This window comes from Tachyglossus aculeatus, chromosome X5 (assembly GCF_015852505.1).
Source record: "Tachyglossus aculeatus isolate mTacAcu1 chromosome X5, mTacAcu1.pri, whole genome shotgun sequence".
NCBI classification, from domain to species: domain Eukaryota; kingdom Metazoa; phylum Chordata; class Mammalia; order Monotremata; family Tachyglossidae; genus Tachyglossus; species Tachyglossus aculeatus.
Genome location: NC_052097.1, coordinates 7,541,698 through 7,563,806, shown reverse-complemented (window position 1 = coordinate 7,563,806; position 22,109 = coordinate 7,541,698). Strand labels below are relative to the sequence as shown.

Genomic DNA, 22,109 nt, shown 5'->3' with positions numbered 1-22,109 from the left:
GACAACAAAACAAAACATATTAACAAAATAAAATAAATAGAATAAATATGTACAAATTAAATAGAGTAATAGAGTATAATAGTAAATATATATATACATTTATATATTATAAATAGAGTAATAGTATAATAGAGTAATAAATACGTACAGATATATATATATTTGTACATATATCATCATCAATCGTATTTATTGAGCGCTTACTATGTGCAGAGCACTGTACTAAGCGCTTGGGAAGCACAAATTGGCAACATATAGAGACAGTCCCTACCCAACAGTGGGCTCACAGTCTAAAAGGGGGAGACAAAGAACAAAACCAAACATACTAACAAAATAAATAGAATAGATTTATAGATAGAATAGATATGTACAAATAAAATAAATAGAGTAATAAATATGTACAAACATATATATATATATATACATAGGCGCTGTGGGGAGGGGAAGGAGGTAAGGCGGGGGAGGAGGGGGAGAGGAAGGAGGGGAAAGGAGTTAAGTGATTTGCCCAAAGACACACAGCTGACAAATGTGGAGTCAGGATTAGAACCCATGACCTCTGACTCCCAAGCCCGGGCTCCTTCCACTGAGTCACGTTGCTTCTCACTTAGCACTTTACTGATATCTCCAATGTGCTTAGTACAGTGCTCTGCACACAGTAAGCGCTCGATAAATACGACTGAATGAACGGATGGAGCACAGGCCTGGAAGTCAGAAGGACCTAGGTTCTAATTCTGCCCCTGCCACTTGTCTGCCGTGTGGTCTTGGGCAAGTCACTTCACTTGTAAGCCCTTTATGGGCTGGGATTCTCTCTTTATTGCTGAATTGTACTTTCCAAGCACGTAGTACAGCATTCTCTCTTTATTGCTGAATTGTACTTTCCAAGCACGTAGTACAGCACTCTGCACATAGTAAGCGCTCAATAAATACAATTGAATGAATGAATGGGCCTGTTACCTCATCTGTAAAATGGGGCTTAAGACTGTTATCCTCATGTGGGACATGGACTGTGTACAGCATGATTAGCTTGTAGCTCCCTAGTGCTTAACATAGTGCTTGGCACATAGTAAGCACTTAACAAATACCATTTTTCCTCCAGACTGTGAGCTCACTCAGGGATTGTCCATATTTATTACTGTATTGTACTTTCCCAAGCACTTAGTACAGTGCTCTGCACACAGTAAGCGCTAAATATTATTGAATGAATGAATAATAATTGTGTTAAACGCTTAGTATGGGTCTAGCATGGTAAGCTCTGGGGTGGAGATGAGCAAATCGGGTTGGACACAGTCTCTGTCCCACATGGGGCTAACAGTCTCAATCATGATACAATGCAAATTACAGTGTTCCAATTTGGGTAGTAAATGAGTAGTGTGTATCTTTGGGTAGTGTGTATCTTAGGGACCTAAGTGAATATAGCTCTAAAAGGGAAGGGTCAAACCAGAGTAACTCGGCCATCCCAGTCAGTACTAATATATCGGACCCATTTTATTTTACTTGTACATTTCTATTTATTTTATTTTGTTAGTATGTTTGGTTTTGTTCTCTGTCTCCCCCTTTTAGACTGTGAGCCCACTGTTGGGTAGGGACTGTCTCTATATGTTGCCAACTTGGACTTCCCAAGCGCTTAGTACAGTGCTCTGCACACAGTAAGCGCTCAATAAATACGATTGATGATGATGATTTGATCCTTGACCATAATGTTGACTTCAAAGCTTTCTTCCCACCAGCTCTGTGTTTTTTTTTAATGGTATTTGTTAAGCGCCAACTATGTGCCAGGCACTGTACTATGTGCTGGAGTAGAGTCAACCTAGTCAGGTTGGACATAATCTGTGTCCCACTTAAAGCTCACAGTATTAATCCTCGTTTTACAGAACACAACTGAGGAACAGAGAAGTGAAGTGACTTGTCCAAGGCCACACGGCAGACAGGTGGTGGAGCCAGGATTAGAACCAAGGTCCTTCCAACTCCCAGGCCCATGTTTTATCCATTAGGCCATGCTGCTGCTTTTTTTTTTCTTTAATCGTATTTATTGAGCACTTACTGTGTGCAGAGCATTGTACTAAGCACTTGGGAAGTACAAGTCAGCAGCATATAGAGACGGTCCCTACCCAACAATGGGCTCACAGTCTAGAAAGGGGACTGCTTCTCTGTTACTTAGTCATCTCTCTTCACCTACAGCTACTCTGTTGCCTCCCCCTTTGTTCCTTCCAAGCCAACTTTCTAACTCTACCAAATTTTCAATTCCTCCAGCATCCAACCCCCATGTTCATACTGTTCCCTTGGCCTGGAATTACCCCACCCTCCAAGATCCACCGGACCACACTCCTCCCCATCTTTAAAACCTTCCTCCTCTTCCAAGAAACCTTCCCCAATTAATTCGCAATACTCCAGCAGCCACTTGTTTATGAATGCAGTTAATAATAATAATAATGATGGCATTTATTAAGCGCTTACTATGTACAAAGCACTGTGCTAAGCACTGGGGAGGTTACAAGGTGATCAGGTTGTCCCACAGGGGGCTCACAGTCTTAATCCCCATTTTACAGATGAGGTACTGAGGCACAGAGAAGTAAAATCATCAATCGTATTTATTGAGCGCTTACTATGTGCAGAGCACTGTACTAAGCGCTTGGGAAGTAAATGACTTGCCCAAAGTCACACAGCTGGCAATTGGCAGAGCCGGGGCTTGAACCCATGACCTCTGACTCCAAAGCCCGTGCTCTTTCCACTGAGCCACGCTGCTTCTCCATACTATCCATAGCACTTACGACCACTGGTGCGTTCAGTTCTTTATTCAAGCTGTCCTATCCTGACACATTTTGCACTACTACCTGTTAGATCCCTCTTCTTTCTCCTGCTCCCACTAATTGTAACCATTTTATGTCTTTCTGCTTCCCCCATTAGACTGTAAGCTCTTTGAGGGGGAGGAACGTGTCTGGTCTAGTCCCTCGAGTGTCTAGAACAGTCTTTGCACTCAGTGGGCACCGTAGATTGATTGACCATAAAGTTGCTTTTTGAGGGGACTTTTAATCCGTCAATGCTTAGCACTTTTCTTTTGAATTATGATTATTAATTATTAATCATAATTAAAAGATTATGAATACTTAATCTTTTAATCCATCAAACATGAGATGCAATATGTGTTAACGTCAGGGAGTACGGAGGACCATTACCACAAGTGGACGAAAGCATTAACTTCATTCCTAAAACCTTTTGGAAAGATGGTCAGCTCTTGGAACTGGAACGAGAGCAAAAATTTAAGCTCCTTTACTTGCCCCAGGCTAGCAGACAGCGGCTACCACCATGCTAGAGAATTAAAAAATGTTCATCTGACAACCTGAGCCTATTTGGATGTGGGCCAGGGACTGTGTTCAACCCAATTTGCTCGTGTCCACTCCACTGCTTAATACAGTGCCTGGCACATAGTAAGTGCTTAACAAATGCCACGATTATTATTGTATTAGTATGCAGAGGTGTGAGGTGTTAGAAGAAACAGTTGTGCATGGCACCAGAACAGCTGAGCATCGGCACAGCATAAGTTTTGGAAGAACACAACTGGGGGTATATAAAATATGCAAATAGGAATCACAATCTTAAGATGCAAATCATTTCCAAGAGTCCATTTTTAAGATGTTCCTCCAACATACCTAAAATGTAAACGCATTCAAAAAAGCTCACATCACTCAATAGACAATACATATTCTTAGGAACATTGAAAATCTTTCCCTTACAATGCCTGATATTAACGTCATCATCATCAATCGTATTTATTGAGCGCTTACTATGTGCAGAGCACTGTACTAAGCACTTGGGAAGTACAAATTGGCAACATATAGAGACAGTCCCTACCCAACAGTGAGCTCACAGTCTAAACATCATTGAGAACACTAACAGTCCAATTTTTCCATAGTATTATATTTTTGTGGATTTCCTGATTCATAGCCAACAGTTTCAAACAGCACTATTCAGAAAATAAGTGAAACATATCAACATCAAGAGAACTAAAAAAGTGTCCTTAGAAAAGTATACTTTCTCCCATCAGGCTATAAAATGGAATGTAACTAATAAATAGGGTATCATATTTTCTAAGAAGTTTATGTGCAGTACTATATACAAAGTAGTGTTAAATCCCATTACATTTTCCAAAAAGTCATTTTTAAAATAAAGCAAATTTTATGTGAAATAGTCCCTCTGTATCCACTTGTTGAAAATGATGCTTGACGTTCAAAAAGATAATTTAACCTATTAAAGATATGCAAACATGAATTTAATCTTGAAAATTATCAGGAGAACATCAAAATCATACCATTTCACAGCTAAATTATTGTGATGATTTATTGATCTTTAGCAAGTTGTATCGTTTCGTTGTTTTTCCCTACTGTACATTTTAGGCGGCATCAAAGAAGGCAATCAGTGAATTTTGGTCATAACTGTCCAAAATCTCCAGCAGTAAGGGAACTTTGGTTTTTACATTGGTGCCTTTAAACTTAAATTTGTCTATGAAGAGATCTGTGATCATGCCTGCAAAACAAGAGTGATTTTCAGTAATCATCAGCTTCTTAATGAAGAAAGAGAAATATCTTGGCAATTTCTTTACTAGAGATGTCAGTTAATGAATATTTGGAAATGCATCTCTAAAAATTATTACTGTTTTCTGTCAATCTAGGGTACATAGCTAAAAGAGTAACTAACCTATTATTGATACTTATATTTATAAATCAGTTCCAGAAGACTGAAATAGCCCATCCAGTTTCAGTGATTTTAGAATGTAAGTTCCTTGTGGGCAGAGAACATGTCTGTTATTCTGTACCTCCCAAGCACCTAATACAGTGTATCGCACCGAGGTGGCATTAAATAAATGCTGCTATTACTATGATTACTCACTTTGTGTTCCTTATATTTAGTGAAAATAAAAACAGCCTTCCCCTAACAGGGTTGGAATATATGAAAAACGCTAACTGCAAGCTAATTCTAACGCTGAAGAATAAAAACTTGAAGATTGTTCTAAATTGTTTTTTCAGAGTTCAAATTTTATGGGATCGTTGTTTTGTGAGCCCCATGTGGGACAGCGACGCAAGCTGACCTGATTACCTTCTATCTATCCCACTGCTTATTACAGTGCTTGGCACATAGTAAGAGCTCAACAAACACCATAATAATCCTTATTGTAATAAGCGCTTATATCATAAGCATCATTATTATTGTTATCATTAATCACCACAATGAGAAAAACACTTTTTCCGTAAAATAAGCCTGCATCATCTTCAGAGCTGATGTGTGAATTTCAGATTATCAGTGAAAGTTATGTGAACACGATAAAGCTATCTAAATTTATCATAAAACACAGAATGTTTGCATACGAAATTATTATACAATAATTGTATAATTATACAATTATTCTCCTTCCCTCCTTCCCTTCCCCACAACACCTGTATATATGTATATATGTTTGTACATATTTATTACTCTATTTATTTATTTTACTTGTATATATCTATTCTATTTATTTTATTTTGTTAGTAAGTTTGGTTTTGTTCTCCGTCTCCCCCTTTTAGAACGTGAGCCCACTGTTGGGTAGGGACTGTCTCTATATATTGCCAACTTGTACTTCCCAAGCGCTTAGTACAGTGCTCTGCATACAGTAAGCGCTCAATAAATACGATTGATTGATTATTATAAATAATATGCTCTGCTGCTTCATGACAGCCCTGTATTCTCAAGTATAGTATTCAGCATTCTTAAATCCTAGAGATTTGGACTTTCCCGTTTTTTGATTTTTTTAAAAAAGGATTTGGGCTGCATTGTTTCTTCTCAGGGCTTCCACTTCCTAATTTTTGTTTTACCAGCAAATATTATTCTCTTGAATAATCTCTCTCGAATGATTTGTATGTGTCGTACCATATTAATATTGGCCTATCTGTAGATCCTTTTTCTTGGTCCAGTTGCCCACTATCGTTTTTGAAAATTCTGTACATGTGGCAATTTTCCTCCTGCTATTTTCATTTCAATCTATACTTCGTCCCGATAGAAGTTGAATGAGGAGCATGTCCTCGGGTTTGAAAGTAGAAAGAGGCTTTGTGGACATGCTAACACGGTACAGTGGCAGGTGGATAGTGGGCTTCCTGGGAACTTCGACAAAGTCGCTGACAGTTCATTAGCAGTGTGATCACCAGTATTTGTCGGCTTCCTCCCCGGCGTAACTAAAACCGACTGAGAAAGGAGCCATGCCAGGTAACTAACCGTAGAGTCTTTCGAGATGTGCGGGTTGCTTCTTGTACTCCTCCAATAAGTGGTCAGCCTCTTCTAAAATAGAGCGGTATTCTGGTATCAGAAAGTTTGTGTTTCCTTCATGAACCTCCATCTCCTTTTTTGGGTGAAAGACAGAGCCGTGTTAATTCCTCCAGTCAAAAACCAGTGTAATGCCCACAAGTCACTCAGTCATCATCATCATCATCATCAATCGTATTTATTGAGCGCTTACTACGTGCAGAGCACTGTACTAAGCGCTTGGGAAGTACAAATTGGTAACATCTAGGGACAGTCCCTACCCAACAGTGGGCTCACAGTCTAAAAGCGGATGACAGAGAACAAAACCAAGGTGCTGTGGGGAAGGGAAGGAGGTAAAAGGGGGAGGCAGAGAACAAAACCAAACATACTAACAAAATAAATAGAATAGGTATGTACAAGTAAAATAAATAAATAGAGTAATGATTATGTACAAACATATCATCATCATGATCATCAATTGTATTTATTGAGCGCTTACTATGTGCAGAGCACTGTACTAAGCGCTTGGGAAGAACAAATTGGCATACTAAGTGCTTACTGTGTGCTGAGCACTGTACTAAGAGCTTGGGGGAGTACAACAATGAAGAGACACATTCCCTGCCCACAACGAGTTTACAGTCTAGAGGGAGAGACGGACATTATTAAAAATAAATCAATTATAGATCTGTGCTGTGGGGCTGGGCAGGCGGAGGTGAATAAAGGGAGCAAGTCAGGGTGAAGATGCAGAAGGGGGTGGGAGGAGAAGAAGAAAGGAGGGCTTGGCTGTTTCTGAATTCCTATTCCCTGGTTGTGTGAAACACTGTGACCCCCACAAGAGCCCTCGTAGAAAACATATTAAGAACCACTGATGTAAAAACACACAGCTGAACAGATACGCCACTTACTTTCAAAGCGTCAATTAACTGTACTTTCTTTGCCAAAAGTAGCTGGTACTCGAGCTTAGGGTGGATCAGCTTTAGTGTGTGGCTTATAGATACTTCATTTATCTCTAAAAGGATTTGAAGGAACAAACAGGAGCCATTAGATTAATCATTTGTAACCATCCCTCGCAGTAAAAAAAAAAAAAAGACCACTGCAAGGAAGTAAAGAACTTTTACCATATGATATGTTGAGATTAATTTTTCGTTTGGTGGCTTCCTTAGAGAGCACATCCTTTAAAATGGATATGGTAGAGATGTTGTCAGATTTGAAAGTTCCTTCACCCTTTCTGTAAAACAGAGTTTTCAAATTGAAGCTTTAGGAGGAACTTTTGCTTCTGTCAGGTAGAATACAGATTCTAGATGGTGTAAGTGAGGGTGAATTTGATGGACTATTTCTTGTCCCATTTGGTGAGTGGCTCTTTCAAATCAATAGCGCCTGGCAGTCCTACCTCCATAAGTAGTAACAATAATTATGATACTTGTTAAATAAATAAATAATGATGGCATTTGTTAAGCGCTTACTATGTGCCAAGCACAGTTCTAAGCGCTGGGGGGATACAAGGTAATCAGGTTGTCCCACATGGGGCTAACAGTCTTAGTCCCCATTTTACCGATGAGGTAACTGAGGCCCAGAGAAGTGAAGTGACTTGCCCAAAGTCACACAGCTGGGATTAGAACCTATGATTTCTGACTCCCAAGCTCGTGTTCTTTCCCCTGAGCCACGCTGCTTCTCTGGTTCTAAGTGTGATATGACTGCTGGAAGTCAGTAAACCCCTTACTTTGAAATTATGGTGGTTTGAAAACTAGAAGTGCCACTGCATAAGTCGTTTTTCCCATTCTTTATTACTTCGATGTCTTTGGCATTTGCTTTTTGTATATCAAATGGTTCCCAAAGGAAGAGGTAGTGTGGTGTAGTGGAAGGAGCCCGGGTTTGGGAGTCAGAGGTTGTGTGTTCTAATCCTGGCTCTGCCACTGATCAGCTGTGTCACCTTGGGCAAGTCACTTGGCTTCTCTGTGCCTCAGTTCCCTCGTATGTAAAATGGGGATTAAGACTGTGAGCCCCACTTGGGACAACCTCATTACCTTGTATCTACCCCAGCACTCAGAACAGTGCTCAGCCCATAGTAAGCGCTTAATAAATACCATCATTATTATTATGTGACTATTTAGTTCGGCTATACTACTTTACTTCATGATCTTGTGTCTGTTGCGTAAAATTATATGAAGCAGTGACTCCAAGTCATTTAATAAACACAGCCTCTTGTTCCTATTACTTTGTGACTTTATTTTCAGAGGAATTTATGTTTGAATCTCTTTGGCTGGAGGCACAGGCTTATGTTTTCTAATTCAAGTAAGGGGTGGGGAGGGCAAGTGAGGTGGGAAAGGAGGTACTCTGGGTCTCAATTCACTGTTGCTTAATCTCTGTAATGTGAAATTTTACTCCTTCTTAGCCCACTTTACAATTAACTCGGATTTCCTCTTTCCCGTTTATCTTCAGTAATGGCTACACTGGCTTGCAAATTGGAAGCCCCTAGCAAAGACCTCCATACCAGTAGGGAACACCATTCAATTCTGGTTTCCCCTCAAGGCACCTCTCCAGAGGCTCTAGCTGCTCCAGAAATTCCAATGGCCTAAATCAATCAATCAATCGTATTTATTGAGCGCTTACTGTGTGCAGAGCACTGTACTAAGCACACTCTGGCTGGCAAATCAGTTCTCAGCAGTCTGGATATCCTGCAATATACGCGGCTATCTGAGGCAGAGAGCACACTTTTGCGTGATGCAAACCTTTCCCCAAGGGTGTGCTTACCCAAACATAGCTGGAACAGGCCAGTCCCTCTTTGGGAGAAGCAGTGTGGCCTAGTGAATAGAGCCCAGGCCCCGGAGTCAAAAGGACTGGGTTTTAATCCCGGGCTCTGCCTCTTGTCTGCTGTGTGACTTTGGGAAAGTCACTTCACTCCTCTCTGTGCCTCAGTTATTTCATCTGTAAAATGGGGATTAAGATGGTGAGCCCCATGTGGGACCGGGACTGTGTCCAACCTGATTACCTTGAATCTACTCCAGCGCTTAGTACGATGCCTGACACATAGTGCTTAACAAATACCACAATTATTATTATTATTTTAATACAGGCAGCTTACCCCCAACAGGGAAAATGGGCATCCAGCCTGGAAGCACGGAAAATTTCATCGTGAAGTAGGAGAATTGTGGAAAGGGCAGGTTTATTCATTCATTCAATCAATCGTATTTAATGAGCACTTACTGTGTGCAGAGCACTGTACTAAGCACTTGGAAAATACAGTTCGGCAACATATAGAGAAGTCCCTACCCAACAACGGGCTCACAGTCTAGAAGGGGGAGACAGACAGCAAAACAGAACAAGTAGACAGGTGTCAATACCATCAAAATAAATGGAATTATATATACACATCATTAATAAAATATAGTAATAAATATGTACAAATATACACAAGTGCTTTGGCAAGGGGAAGGGGGTAGGGCAGAGGGAGGGAGTGGGGGCGATGGGGAGGGGAGGAGGAGGAGAGGATAAGGGGGGGGCTCAGTCTGGGAAGGTCTCCTGGAGGAGGTGAGCTCTCAGTAGGGCTTTGAAGGGAGAAACAGAGCTAGTTTGGCGGATGTGCGGAGGGAGGGCATTCCAGGCCAGAGGAAGGACGGGGGCCGGGGGCTGACGGTGGGACAGGCGAGAACGAGGTACAGTGAGAAGGTTAGCGGCAGAGGAGCAGGGTATGTGGGCTGGGCTGTAGAAGGAGAGAAGGGAGGTGAGGTAGGGAGGGGCAAGGTGATGGAAAAGCTTTGTTGAAAATGTGACTCCAGGTAGCATGAAAATGTACTTTTTTCTGCTGTCTCTACAGGGATAGCTGGGGGAGAATGCCTAATTAATAACTGTGGCATTTAAGCACTTACTATGTGCCAGGCACTGTACCGAGCACCGGGGCGGATACAAGCAAATCAGGTTGGACACAGCCCCTGCCCCCTGTGGGGCTCACAGTCTCAATCCCCATTTTACAGATGAGGGAACTGACTCAGAGGGAAGTGAAGTGACTTGCCCAAGGTCACAGAGCAGACAAGTGGTGAAGCCAGGATTAAAACCCATGACCTTCCGACTCCCAGGCCTGGGCTCTACCCACTGCCCCATGCTGCTTCTCTAATGTGCCTGGGAAATAAGTTGGTAAATCCAAAGATTACTACTTTCTAGTAACAATAAATACAACTGATCGGTTGATTGAACACAAGGAGTGAAGACCACTGGCTCTGTTTGACTCACTGAGTGCTGACAGTTGCTGCCTGTGTGCTGACCACCTACAAATCTCAGGCCCCATGAGCTCTCCTAGGGATTAAAGGACCTGCTAGGGGCTCCTCTAATGCCAACCTACTCACTGTACCTCCAGCTCATCTATCTCGCCACCGATCTCTCGCCCACATCCTGAGCATCAAAATAAATGGAATTATATATACACATCATTAATAAAATAAATATAGTAATAAATATGTACAAATATACACAAGTGCTTTGGGGAGGGGTAGGGCAGAAGGAGGGAGTGGGGGCGATGGGGAGGGGAGGAGAAGGAGAGGAGAAGGGGGGGCTCAGTCTGGGAAGCAGATGAGAAGCAGCGTGGCTCAATGGAAAGAGCCTGGGCTTTGGAGTCAGAGGTCATGGGTTCGAATCCCGGCTCCGCCAATTGTCAGCTGTGTGACTTTGGGCAAGTCACTTAACTTCTCTGTGCCTCTGTTACCTCATCTGTAAAATGGGGATTAAGACTGTGAGCCCCTGTGGGACAACCTGATCACCTTGTAACTTCCCCAGTGCTTAGAACAGTGCTTTGCACATAGTAAGCACTTAATAAATTCCATTATTATTATTATCCTGCCTCTGGCCTGGAACGTCCTCCCTCTTCATAATCGACAATGACTCGCCCCATCTTCAAAGCCTTATTGAAAGCACATCTCCTCCAAGACGCCTTCTTTAATCCCTCCTTTCCTTTTCTCCCACTCCCTTCTGCATTGGCCGGATTGGCTCCCTTCAGTCATCTCCGCTCAGTCCCAATGTACTTTATCTGTATCCATAATCCATATTTATTTATATCCATAATGTATTTAATATCTGTCTTCCCCTCTGAACTGTACGCTCATTTTGGGCATGGAATGTGCCTGTAATATTGTAGTCTTCAAACACTTAATACAGTGCCCTGCGCATAGTAAGCGCTCAATAAATACAATTGATTGATTGGACCACTGGAGACCAGTTCTGCCCCTTGCAGGAGAAGGGGAGCCATCAAAAGCCTGCCTCAATCAATCAACAGTACTTACTGAGTACTTACTGTGTGCAGAACACTGTATTATGTGTTTGAAAGAACACAATGCAACAGAGTTGATAGACAAGCTCCCTGCCCACAGAGAGCTTACGCTCTAGAGGGGGAGACAGACGTTAAAATAAATTAGGGACAAGGGCATAAGTGTGGTGGGGCTGAGAGTGGGGTGAATATCACGGGAGTAAAGTTCAAGTGCACAGGTAATAATAATGGTATTTGTTAAGTGCTTACTATGTGCCAATCAATCAATCGTATTTATTGAGCACTTACTGTGTGCAGAGCACTGTACTAAGCGCTTGGGAAGTACAGTTCTATGCGCTGGGGGAGATACAAGGTAAACAGGTTGTTCCACTTGAGGCTCACAGTCTTAATCCCCATTTTACAGATGAGGTAACTGAGGCACAGAGAAGTGAAGTGCCTGGCCCAAAGTTAAACAGCTGATAAGTGGTGGAGCTGGGATTAGAACCCACAACTGCTGACTTCCAAGCCCGTGCTCTTTCCACTAAGCCATGCTGCTTCTCCAGCCTCCCCAGCTGTTAGAACGTTTTTGTTTTTTTTTTAAATGGCATTTGCTCAGTGCTTACTATGCATCAAACACTGTTCTAAGCACTGGGGTTCGTACAAATGAATTAGGTTGGACGCAGTCCCTGTCCTGCATTGGGCTCACAGTCTGTTGGAGGGAGAACAGGTATCCCCATTTTACAGCTGAGGAAACTGAGGCACGGAGAAACTAAGTGACTTACCCAAGGTCATACAGCAAGCCAATTGGCAGGACAGGGATTAGAATCAAGGTCCTTCTGACTCCCAGATCAATCAATAAATCAATTGTATTTATTGAGCGCTTACTGTGTGCAGAGCACTGTACTAAGCGCTTGGGAAGTACAAGTTGGCAACATATAGAGACAGGCCCTACCCAACAGTGGGCTCACAGTCTAAAAGGTGAGATCCATGCTCTCTCCATTAGGCCATGCTGCTTCTCTTGGCAAGGCTGAGATTTTTACCCAAGGACTGTGGTTTTCAGTGGGAAGTCTCCCTATCCCTTACTTCAAAGAACTATTTTTACATGTAATGTTATTTATTATTATTTATTGTTATATTGTACCCTTCCAAGAGCTTAGTACAGTGCTTTGCACACAGTAAACCCTCAATCAGTATGAGTGAACGAGTGAGTACTTTCTGAATGCTGTGTTTTTAATAGTTTACACTGTTCACAACATTATCCTTTTTTTCTAAGTGTCAGCCCCCGGGGTGGTTGGGGTGGGGGGGGGGGGGGAACAGGGCAGGGACTAAGTCTGAATTGTTTATTTTTTTAATCAACACTGAAGCTTAGCACGGTTTTTATCTAACATGGTGCTTAGTGCAGTGCTCAGCAGTTAGTATGTACTCAATAAATACCACTATCAGCTAATCAATCCGTCACCAAAACAAAACCCACTCTCCTCTCTCTGCCTTTCCTTCCTGCCAGCTAAACAAACCTGGCAGAGACAAAGGCTGGGCTAGATTGTGGGTGCGGAAAGGAGAATGGAAGGGGATAAAAATGAGGTGCCTGGAAAGCCAGGTAGAGCTGATGAAAGAAAGGAAGGGGAATTCACGCTAGTGGACTTGCTAGAGGGAGCATGGAAAGCATTCAGTGAAGGAAGGATCTGAATAGCAAGAAACAGAAAGTTACTTGAACAGGAGCTAAGTAAGAGGAAGAGGGCAGAGGACGCTGGGGAGAAGAGGGGAGGTAACTTGAATAGTTGTAAAGAGCAGGAGCTCCCTAAGCAATTTATTCAGGAGAATAAAAACAATAATATTAGATATATGTAATCTAATGTAATCAAATCTATCAAATCAAATCAAATGTAATCAATCTAATGTAATCTAATGTAATCAAATGTAATAGAAATATGTAGATATTTTGGAATCTCGGATATAGATGTATCTATAGATACATAAACAGGTAGACGGTCAGACAGATAGGCACTATGGAAATTTTCCTTCATTAATAACTTTGTTCGCACTGCTTGGACCTGCTTCCTGTTTATGCTGAATCTGAGTTTCTCTTCTATTTATAGGTATAGCTATGAACATTGGATATGTATAGATATATCGGAATCTCGGATATAGATAGATCTAAAGATAGGTACATAGACAGACAGAGAGATGTAGATACTATGGAAATTTTATTTCATTTATATCATTTATATCTTTTAGACTGTGAGCCCACTGTTGGGTAGGGACTGTCTCTATATGTTGCCAACTTGTACTTCCCAAGCGCTTAGTACAGTGCTCTGCACACAGTAAGCGCTCAATAAATACAATTGTTGTTGTTGTTGTTGAATAATGGCATTTGTTAAGCGCTTACTATATGCTAAGCACTGCATATCTGGGTACTTTGAGCCCAAAGACCAGCAACCCACTTCAGAGCTGACTTTTAATTGTACAGATCAGGAAGGTCATTTCTATTCCTATCTTCTCAAAGGCCCTTTTGGTGACCTGGCCTGGTGAAAATTTCTAATCCTGCCTCTCCTGGCCCTCTCCCCTGCTCTCAGCCCTCATTTCTGCTTTCCTTCGAGTACCAAAGGCATGGGAATGAGTAATAATGATAACAATTGTGGTGTTAGTTGCCTGTTTACTATGTGCCAAGCACTGTACTAAGCACTGGGGTAGGTAGGAGACAATCAGGTCTGACCCAGTCCCTGTCCCATAGACACAGGGCTCACAGTCCAAGGTGGTACATTTTGGCTCAAGGTCACGGATGCTCAATGGAAACATTCTACACTCCACACATCTTGCCAGATTCAAAATATTTTAAATGCAATAACCAAATTTGCCCATCATTTACTAAAGCGTCATTAACTGATGAATGAAAGCTCAGGTTTGATCTCTGTAAAAATAGGATTGGAAAACAACTGAGTTTTTTAAACTTTACCTGTAAGTACTTTCAAGCTGCGTATCCAGAAAAGTGTTTTGAAAGTGGAAGGTCACACACTCTTCTGCTGGGGCTTTTTCAGGAACTTCAGGTAAACAAAACACAACCCAGGAGTGAATTTCGGCAAAGCTGAACTGGCCCGTAAGAGTCAACGTATTCATAGGTCTGCAGTTCAAAAAGAGAACAATTCAGGTTTAGCGTGAACAATAGGTTTTACTACTAAGGTAGCTTTAGTAAATATAAAACCATCGGTTCTGTTAGGCTCGCGGGGGGAAGTAGATGAGTTGCAGCAAATGTAGTCTAATCCACTTCAGGAAATGAGGGCTCGTAGGAGCAAGTGGTCCAGAATTCCCCCACCATTCTGGGTCTGTGGGAATCTGTCTGACAGAAGTCGGGGGAGGGCAGGAGCCGCCATGCCAACATTTTCAACGTTTTCAATGTTGGCAAGTGGCGATAGTTTTGACTGATGTTGGCCCTGCTTGGAATGGTGAGGAACCAAGGGACAATGCCTTCCGGCATTAATCCATCACTAGACTTGCTGTTATTATGACATTTTTGTTGTTTCCATTGCTACTGCCCTGTTATTCTTTTTATCCTCCTCTCCCGGCCCCCACCTTACTAGATTGTAAACGCCCATCACTGGGAACCATGTACTCTCCCAAGCACCCAGTACATGGTTCATGGTAGGCGCTTAATATATACGATTAACTGAATCAACATCCTTGTATTTCTTCCTAGTTTCTAGAACTGTACTTCGCACATTGTAAGCACTTAATATATGTCATTATTACGGCTCCTCCTGCTACTCCTCAGATATGAAAAGTGGGCAAAAGCTGACATTTCAATGCTGGTGGGGTTTCAGAATTATAAAAAGACACTTTAATGGCTGGAGGCTGAAGAAAAATGGGGAAAAGTGTAGAGTTTGTTGAGTCCAGGAAAAAGAAAATTTAATAATTAGAAGTAGTGAATAACCACAAACCAAATTAACATTTTCACAATCCACTATTATAATGTTAGACACATAATATTTCTATTACGTGTGCTGAGTCCTGAAGAAGGGCTTTCTCCTTTGTCTTACCTGTCATGGTCGATAAAATGTGTTCTTTGATGAAGTGAAAGTGGCTTGATTTGATATTGGCGGACTTGACACGTTTTAGGTTGAATTCTTGGAGTTATATATGCTTGCAGGCTCCCATACTGACCTTCAATTGATCGAATCTGATTTAAGATAAAAAAAAAAAGAGGAAAGAACTTCAGTTTCTTTCGGATTTAGAATATTGGGAGCAAAAAAGTATCTGAAAATCCTCAAAATAATCATGGGTCTATCAAGTAAAATTTCTTATTTATTACAATATCACTCTTCATATATTGACTGATTTGTATTATTTAATGTAACTGGTTTACTAGGTCAAATTATTTAGGCTCAGACTGCTAAAGAAATAACAAATAAATCAACTTTGCCCCAAATGGCAATCAGCTCCACCCTTTCTTGCCAATGCAACTCCCATCCAATAAGCTCCCTGACAAACAGTTCCCACTGCCGCTGAACCGAGCCTGCAGCTGTGAAATCCAACAAAAAAGCAACAGAAAGGAACTGAGGTAAATGAAAAAAGATACGTGCATATACGGGCACAAAAAGGGAACAAGGTAGCATGGAGAAGCAGCATGTCCTACAGGATAGAGCATGGGCTTGGAAGTCAAAAGGATATGGGTTCTAACCCCAGCTCCACCACTTGTCTGCTGTATGACCCCGGGCAAGTCATTTCACTGCTCTCTGCCTCAGTTACCTCATCTGTAAAATGGGGATTAAGACTGTGAATCCCATGTTGGATATGGACTGTGTCCCGCCTAACTTGTCAGGCACATAATAAGCTCTTATAAGAGTTTATAAGCTCTTAATAAGCTCTTAACAAATACCATAAAAAAAGACGGGGTAGGGGGGAGACAAAGGGGAGAAAGAAAGGGTGAGAGGTGGATTAGAGGCAGGAAAGAGAGGCAAGCAGGGAGAAGGAAGTTTTTTTAAAACCGTTACAGATGCCATTTGATTTTTCTTAAACTCTAGCTTCAGAAGACAACTGGGTTCCCTGTGTGGCTTCAAAATGTCATACAACACGCAAAACCCAAAAGTTTCCAAAAACGGTTTTTGTAGGGTGAAACATTAAATGAGAGATTTCCCCACTGGGTGGTCCAATTCAAGCAAGATTACTTGTAGCATTTTACCTTGAGTTCTAGCCTGGTTGTATTTGCCTGGCAGCGGTAAGTGGCAAGGAGGAAGTTGTCATTTGGCTATGAAAAATTCAAAGTTAAAGAGTACGCAGAATTAACATTGAATAAAACAATTTCAAAATACAGGGTCAGGAGTCTTGAAGGTAATTAGGATTTCCCAATAGTTGCAACAATGATAGACAATATTTATAGAGTCTGTACACACTCAGACAAAAAATCAGAACATCCTAAATATATGAAAACTTAGTTCACCCATAACATATTACCTTGGAATCCTCCTGATTTACTGGGGAGGTCGTTCAAGTATTAAAAGGTTGTTCACAATAGATGAATATTTTCTAATTGAAATCAAATCTTAAAAAGAAAAAGAATAACTTTTGAATGGCTAATGTGTTTCGAACACTTAGAGGAGTAAAACCTTTCTTCATTTTTTTTACAATAAAAATTATCACCAGTTATATGCCCTACAATTTGATGAACCATTGACTGGAAAAACTCACATTATGCTATCACTGTACGAGACTTTATTACAATTTCTTTATCTCACAATACGAAGTGGTGTAGTGAAAAATCATACAGAACCAGAATCAGACATACTAAATTTTGAATCATAAAAAATAAATTTCATAAAATAATTTAAATCCATGTTAAAGACTCCTGTTGAAATGCAAGTCAGCATGAACTGGAATTGCAAGTGTTCATACCTGAAATAGGGAAAAAGTATTTTGCCATCCAATAGAATCTCAGAAATCACAAATTTCGAAAGAACGCTATCTATAAGGGTTGCCATCGGAAGATTTCGGAAAATTGCCTCCCAATTACACACAAATCCTGTTTACTAAAAAAGAGTACATTGCAGTAAAATCAAATGCTTTATAATTAAAAATCTAAAGGTACAATAGCATCATACCATTCACATCCACCCTCTTCTCTGCAATACACGTATCCATTCAGCTCTCCCTATCATTCACCTTCTCAGGGCTCTATTCCAACCTAATCTCCTTCCTTTACCACTTCTTCAATCACCATTTGCTGACGTCCTCTCCTTATCACTCTCAACCATTGATTTCCATTCACCAGATGGATTTTACCTACCATTGGGGTTACTTCTAGCCCTAGAGTCTTTAGATGGCCAATGGTCATGGATTTTTAGCCACTGGGCGAATTGTAGCCCTAAGGATCTCAAGAGCACGATGGGGTTGGGAGGTACAGCAAGGCCCAACTGGCCAAAGTCCATCTCCCAACTCCAGATCTGTAAACCAGGAATTACAATCCAAGGAACCCTCTGCAATTGCTCGAAAAGGCTGAGCCTTGAAAATCCTTAGTTTAAAATACACACAAGTGTGATTAAAATTTAATGTTAACAGAACTCTTCAGATTCTGGCTTACTTACCTCAGAATCACAGCTGCTAAAACTAACCACAGCAGAATTTTTATCCACATCAAGAAGGTCTATTGGAACATCACTCTATATATTTAGAGAAAAGAAAATAAAGGATTTTATTTTTATGCTTGAAAGTCCTATATAATATACTGTATTCTCTTCAGGAGAGGTTTTCATAATATTTCACTTTTATCTTTTAACTAAAGTTTAAGGGTATCTTCTTCTAGAAAGCCATCAGGGAGATATCTTGACATACCTTAAGGTGAAAGTGCATACGTTCCTCAACTTCCCAATTAGCTAAAGCCTTGGAAAAGTTATACTTAAAAACTTTCCTTTCAGCATTCCAAGATCTTGGAGACTTGCCCACGAGCAAAAGTCATAATATAACTCTTTGCCATCATCACCACTTAACTGAGAAACTACCTCACCATTATCTTTGTTATAACCAGGAATCCTTTTTCTGCCAGAAGGCAACAGTCAACAGAAACGGTGAAAAACAAAGTGGCCAGGTGACACGGGATAAAACCAACCATTTTTAAAAGCCTAAAGTCAAATATCTCCTAATGATGCAGCAATTTCTAGCTTGACTTTCAATTTATTCAGAGGGCCTGGGAAACTAATTTGCATTACTACTTGCCAATCTACTACCATTAAATGATGGTAGCTTGAGGGCAGGGACCATATTTCTCATTTTTATTGCATTCTCCCAAGAGCCTAGTACAGTGTTCTCCACATAGCAGGGCCTCAATATGCTACTGAACGACTGGGTGAATTCTGTTGCAATACTTCAGGATTGACCTCAAGTTGTAGCTGTTTGTACCCCAATCTCACCTATGTGGTCACCAATCCCTTGTCCACATCCTCTCTCTGGCCTAGAACTCACTCTCAATCGGTCAATCAGCCAGTGGTATTTGCTGAGCATTTATTATGTGCAGGGGACAAAGGGAGAGTATAATACACCAGAATTAGCAGACATATTCCCTGTCCATAACAGATCCCACTCTCCCCACCTTCGAAAACCTTACAAAACTTACACCTCCTCTAAAAGGCTTCCCCCCATTTAACCCTCATTTTCCCTACTCCCTCTCCCTTCTCTGTTGGATCTGCAATCTTTGAAATTCACCCCACCCTCAGTCCCAGGGCACTTATGTACATATCTGTAATTTAATGTCTGTCTTCCCCGTAAGCTCACTGTGGGCAGGGAATGTCTGTTTATTGTTGTATTGTACTATCCCAAGTGTTTAGTATGGTGTTCTGCACACAGTAAGTGCTCCATAAATACAGTTGACTGGAGTGGAATAGATGGGGAGCTGGGAAAAACCCTGAATGCACTTTCTAGCAGGCAGATGTGCTGTTGGGGTTGCCACGGTGACAAGAGCATTATGTGACACCACAAATGGAACCTTCTGCACAGTTCTCTGCCTTTAAAATTGGCTTAGTGCCACGAGTTAGATTTGCATATCCGATCCTGGTCAAAAGAGGAATTTTCCATTAAGTATGTTTGAAAAAAATGTACTCCTCACCCACGGCAGACCCTGCCAGCAGGGATTCAATACATATCAACAGCCACAGAAGTAGAACTAACTTGTTGGCTAGGAGAACATCAGTGGAAGGAGGTTATAAAAGAGTCCCTCTGCCAGCTGTTCAGAGCTTCCCAGCCTCATCTTCAGGGCCAACACTACTAAGAAAATCTTAAAACTTTCCAATTCCTGCTCTCACAGCCAGGCTCAGACCTGGAAGTTGGCAGTTTAGGAACCTTTGTTATAAGGGGGGTAAAAAGCACTGGTTATAACAAAAAAAGGGCTAAGAATTGTCTCCCACTAAGCATCAGTACACACTACCCTCAAGTGGGACACCATCCCGCCAACACTCTATCCACCTTAATGAATTCTATTCTACTCTGCCACAATGGCCTCGAAGGATTTCATTTATGGTTCCTTGGGCACGCATTACTGACTCTTGGTCCTAAATCAACTTTAAAGAAAAAGGAATGTCATCTCCGCCACCTTTTCCTTTCTCATTTTCCCCTCTACTTGCTTTAACTCCCCCTGCTTTTCCAGCTCTTTGTTTCTACCTCCATTCTCTTCCATCAGTCTCACTCTCTTCCACCCCCTGGGACCCCTAATTTTTTTCAAAGGGATATTAATCAGTAGCTGCATAGAGCGGTCGACTGGTTAACCACCGAGAGGTAGTTGGGGAATCAAAATTGGTTGGCCTTTTTCCACATCCTGCAAACATCAGTAGGCTGATATCAGTCATATCAAAAGCGCTTAGTACAGTGCTCTGCACACAGTAAGCGCTCAATAAATACGATTGAATGAATCAAAATGAAAAAGTAAACTCTTTATTTTTATGCAGGTCATCTCCCTTTAGCCAGTTAACATAAAATTCCTTCCCAGAGCTAAACTTTATCTTAAAAACACTTTTCGTCTTTGGTCCGCTAAGGACAACGACTGCCATATAATATCTAGCAGCAATCCATGAAAGTGTCACAGCATTTTAAAATATACTTGCCGCCTCTCTCTCTCCACTTAGTACTTCTGTTCATCTTTTTCCTCTACTTCCCGGAGGCTACCCCAATATTTCCCCTGAAGGCAATCAAGGAACTTTGTATTGTACTCTCCCAAACGCTTGGTACACAGAAAGCGCTCAATAAATACCACTGATTGATTGATTCCTGGCTTCCCCCTGCCCTGAGATCATTAACTTCTCCTTCAATCTTTCCTTTTTTATATGTAATCTCTTCATTTAGACTAAATGTTTAAACTGGCAACGTGTGCAGCATAAGTTTCAACTGTATTGCTTATATTATTCGCTAGCAAAATTTTAGCCCCGATTTAAGGGGTTGATGCATACAGCTCATCCCTCACTAGGGATGAGGCTACCTATCTGCTTACAAAAAAAAAAACCTTTACGAATGATTATTTAAAAATTACATAGGTGACCTTAATCACCTTTCAAGCCTAATAAATTATCCAATAGATGATTTTAGTTTACAATCCACATCTGAGAAAGCAAAGGTAAACAGAGATACGAACCTGCACCAAAACATTATCTATAGCTGTTTGCACTTCCAAGATTAGGCTGTAGCTTGCATCATCTTTATTTAATGTGAATTTGTCATTCACACTAAACGTAGGTACTGTTGAAATTGCTGTACTGGACTGAGCAGACTGTTGATATTTTTCTCGTTCTTGCTGTACCTTGAACTGCAGATTATCCAACTCGTCTCTGTTGGAAAAATAAACAGAATCATATACAGCTTACAAATTGAGCCATTTGTTCTGCAAAATGGTTTCTTTTCTATTCGGATGGGTAACCTGCTGCATACTGAGAAGAAAATCTTTGCTTCCAGGATTGTGGATGATTTTTATTTATAAAACCTATAGACTTTATTTCATCTCTAAATATAAACTCCAGTAACCCTCTAACATTCACCTAAAACATGGATAATAACAATGGCCTACAGCAGCTCCCCAATAGGATTTATGTACATATCTTTACATACTTCCTTTCACCTATCTGTAATTTACTTTAGTATCCGTTTCCCTTGGTAGATGGTAATAATAATAATAATGATGACATTTATTAAGCACTTACTATGTGCAAAGCACTGTTCTAAGCACTGGGGAGGTTACAAGGTGATCAGGTTGTCCCACGGGGGGCTCACAGTCTTAATCCCCATTTTACAGATGAGGTAACTGAGGCCCAGAGAAGTGACTTGCCCAAAGTCACACAGATGACAATTGGCAGAGCAGGGATTTGAACCCATGACCTCTGACTCCAAAGCCCATGCTCCTTCCACTGAGCCATGCTGCTTCTCAAGGTAAGATCCTTGAGGGTGGGGATTATGTCTACTAATTCTATTTTACTTTCCTAAGTGCTTAGTACCGTGCTCTGCACCTAGGAAGTGCTCAACAAATACTGTTACTGGATCGAATCACTCATTCTGACATAAAAATCCATTGCCCTGTAACCCTGCAGTGGAGGGAATAAAAGCAGTCTTTCCCCAGGTAGGTCACTTTGGTGGGATAAAAGCATTCCCA

At 41.1% G+C, this 22,109-nt stretch overlaps 1 protein-coding gene across 2 annotated transcripts in view; it reads right to left on the bottom strand.

The window, feature by feature from the left end:
- Positions 1 to 3,816: 3,816 nt before the first annotated feature.
- The window catches only part of BBS7 (Bardet-Biedl syndrome 7), a 32,026-nt gene continuing 13,733 nt past the window's right edge, over positions 3,817 to 22,109 (bottom strand). For both annotated transcript variants that reach the window (XM_038769284.1, XM_038769285.1), the window contains 9 exons: positions 21,102 to 21,294; positions 18,073 to 18,147; positions 16,674 to 16,739; positions 15,532 to 15,671; positions 14,454 to 14,618; positions 7,386 to 7,495; positions 7,173 to 7,276; positions 6,241 to 6,364; positions 3,817 to 4,521 (listed from right to left, as the gene is read on the bottom strand). In XM_038769284.1, the coding sequence (XP_038625212.1) occupies positions 4,388 to 4,521; positions 6,241 to 6,364; positions 7,173 to 7,276; positions 7,386 to 7,495; positions 14,454 to 14,618; positions 15,532 to 15,671; positions 16,674 to 16,739; positions 18,073 to 18,147; positions 21,102 to 21,294 (1,111 nt within the window). In that variant the 3' untranslated portion in view covers positions 3,817 to 4,387. The remainder of the gene's footprint in view (positions 4,522 to 6,240; positions 6,365 to 7,172; positions 7,277 to 7,385; positions 7,496 to 14,453; positions 14,619 to 15,531; positions 15,672 to 16,673; positions 16,740 to 18,072; positions 18,148 to 21,101; positions 21,295 to 22,109) is intronic.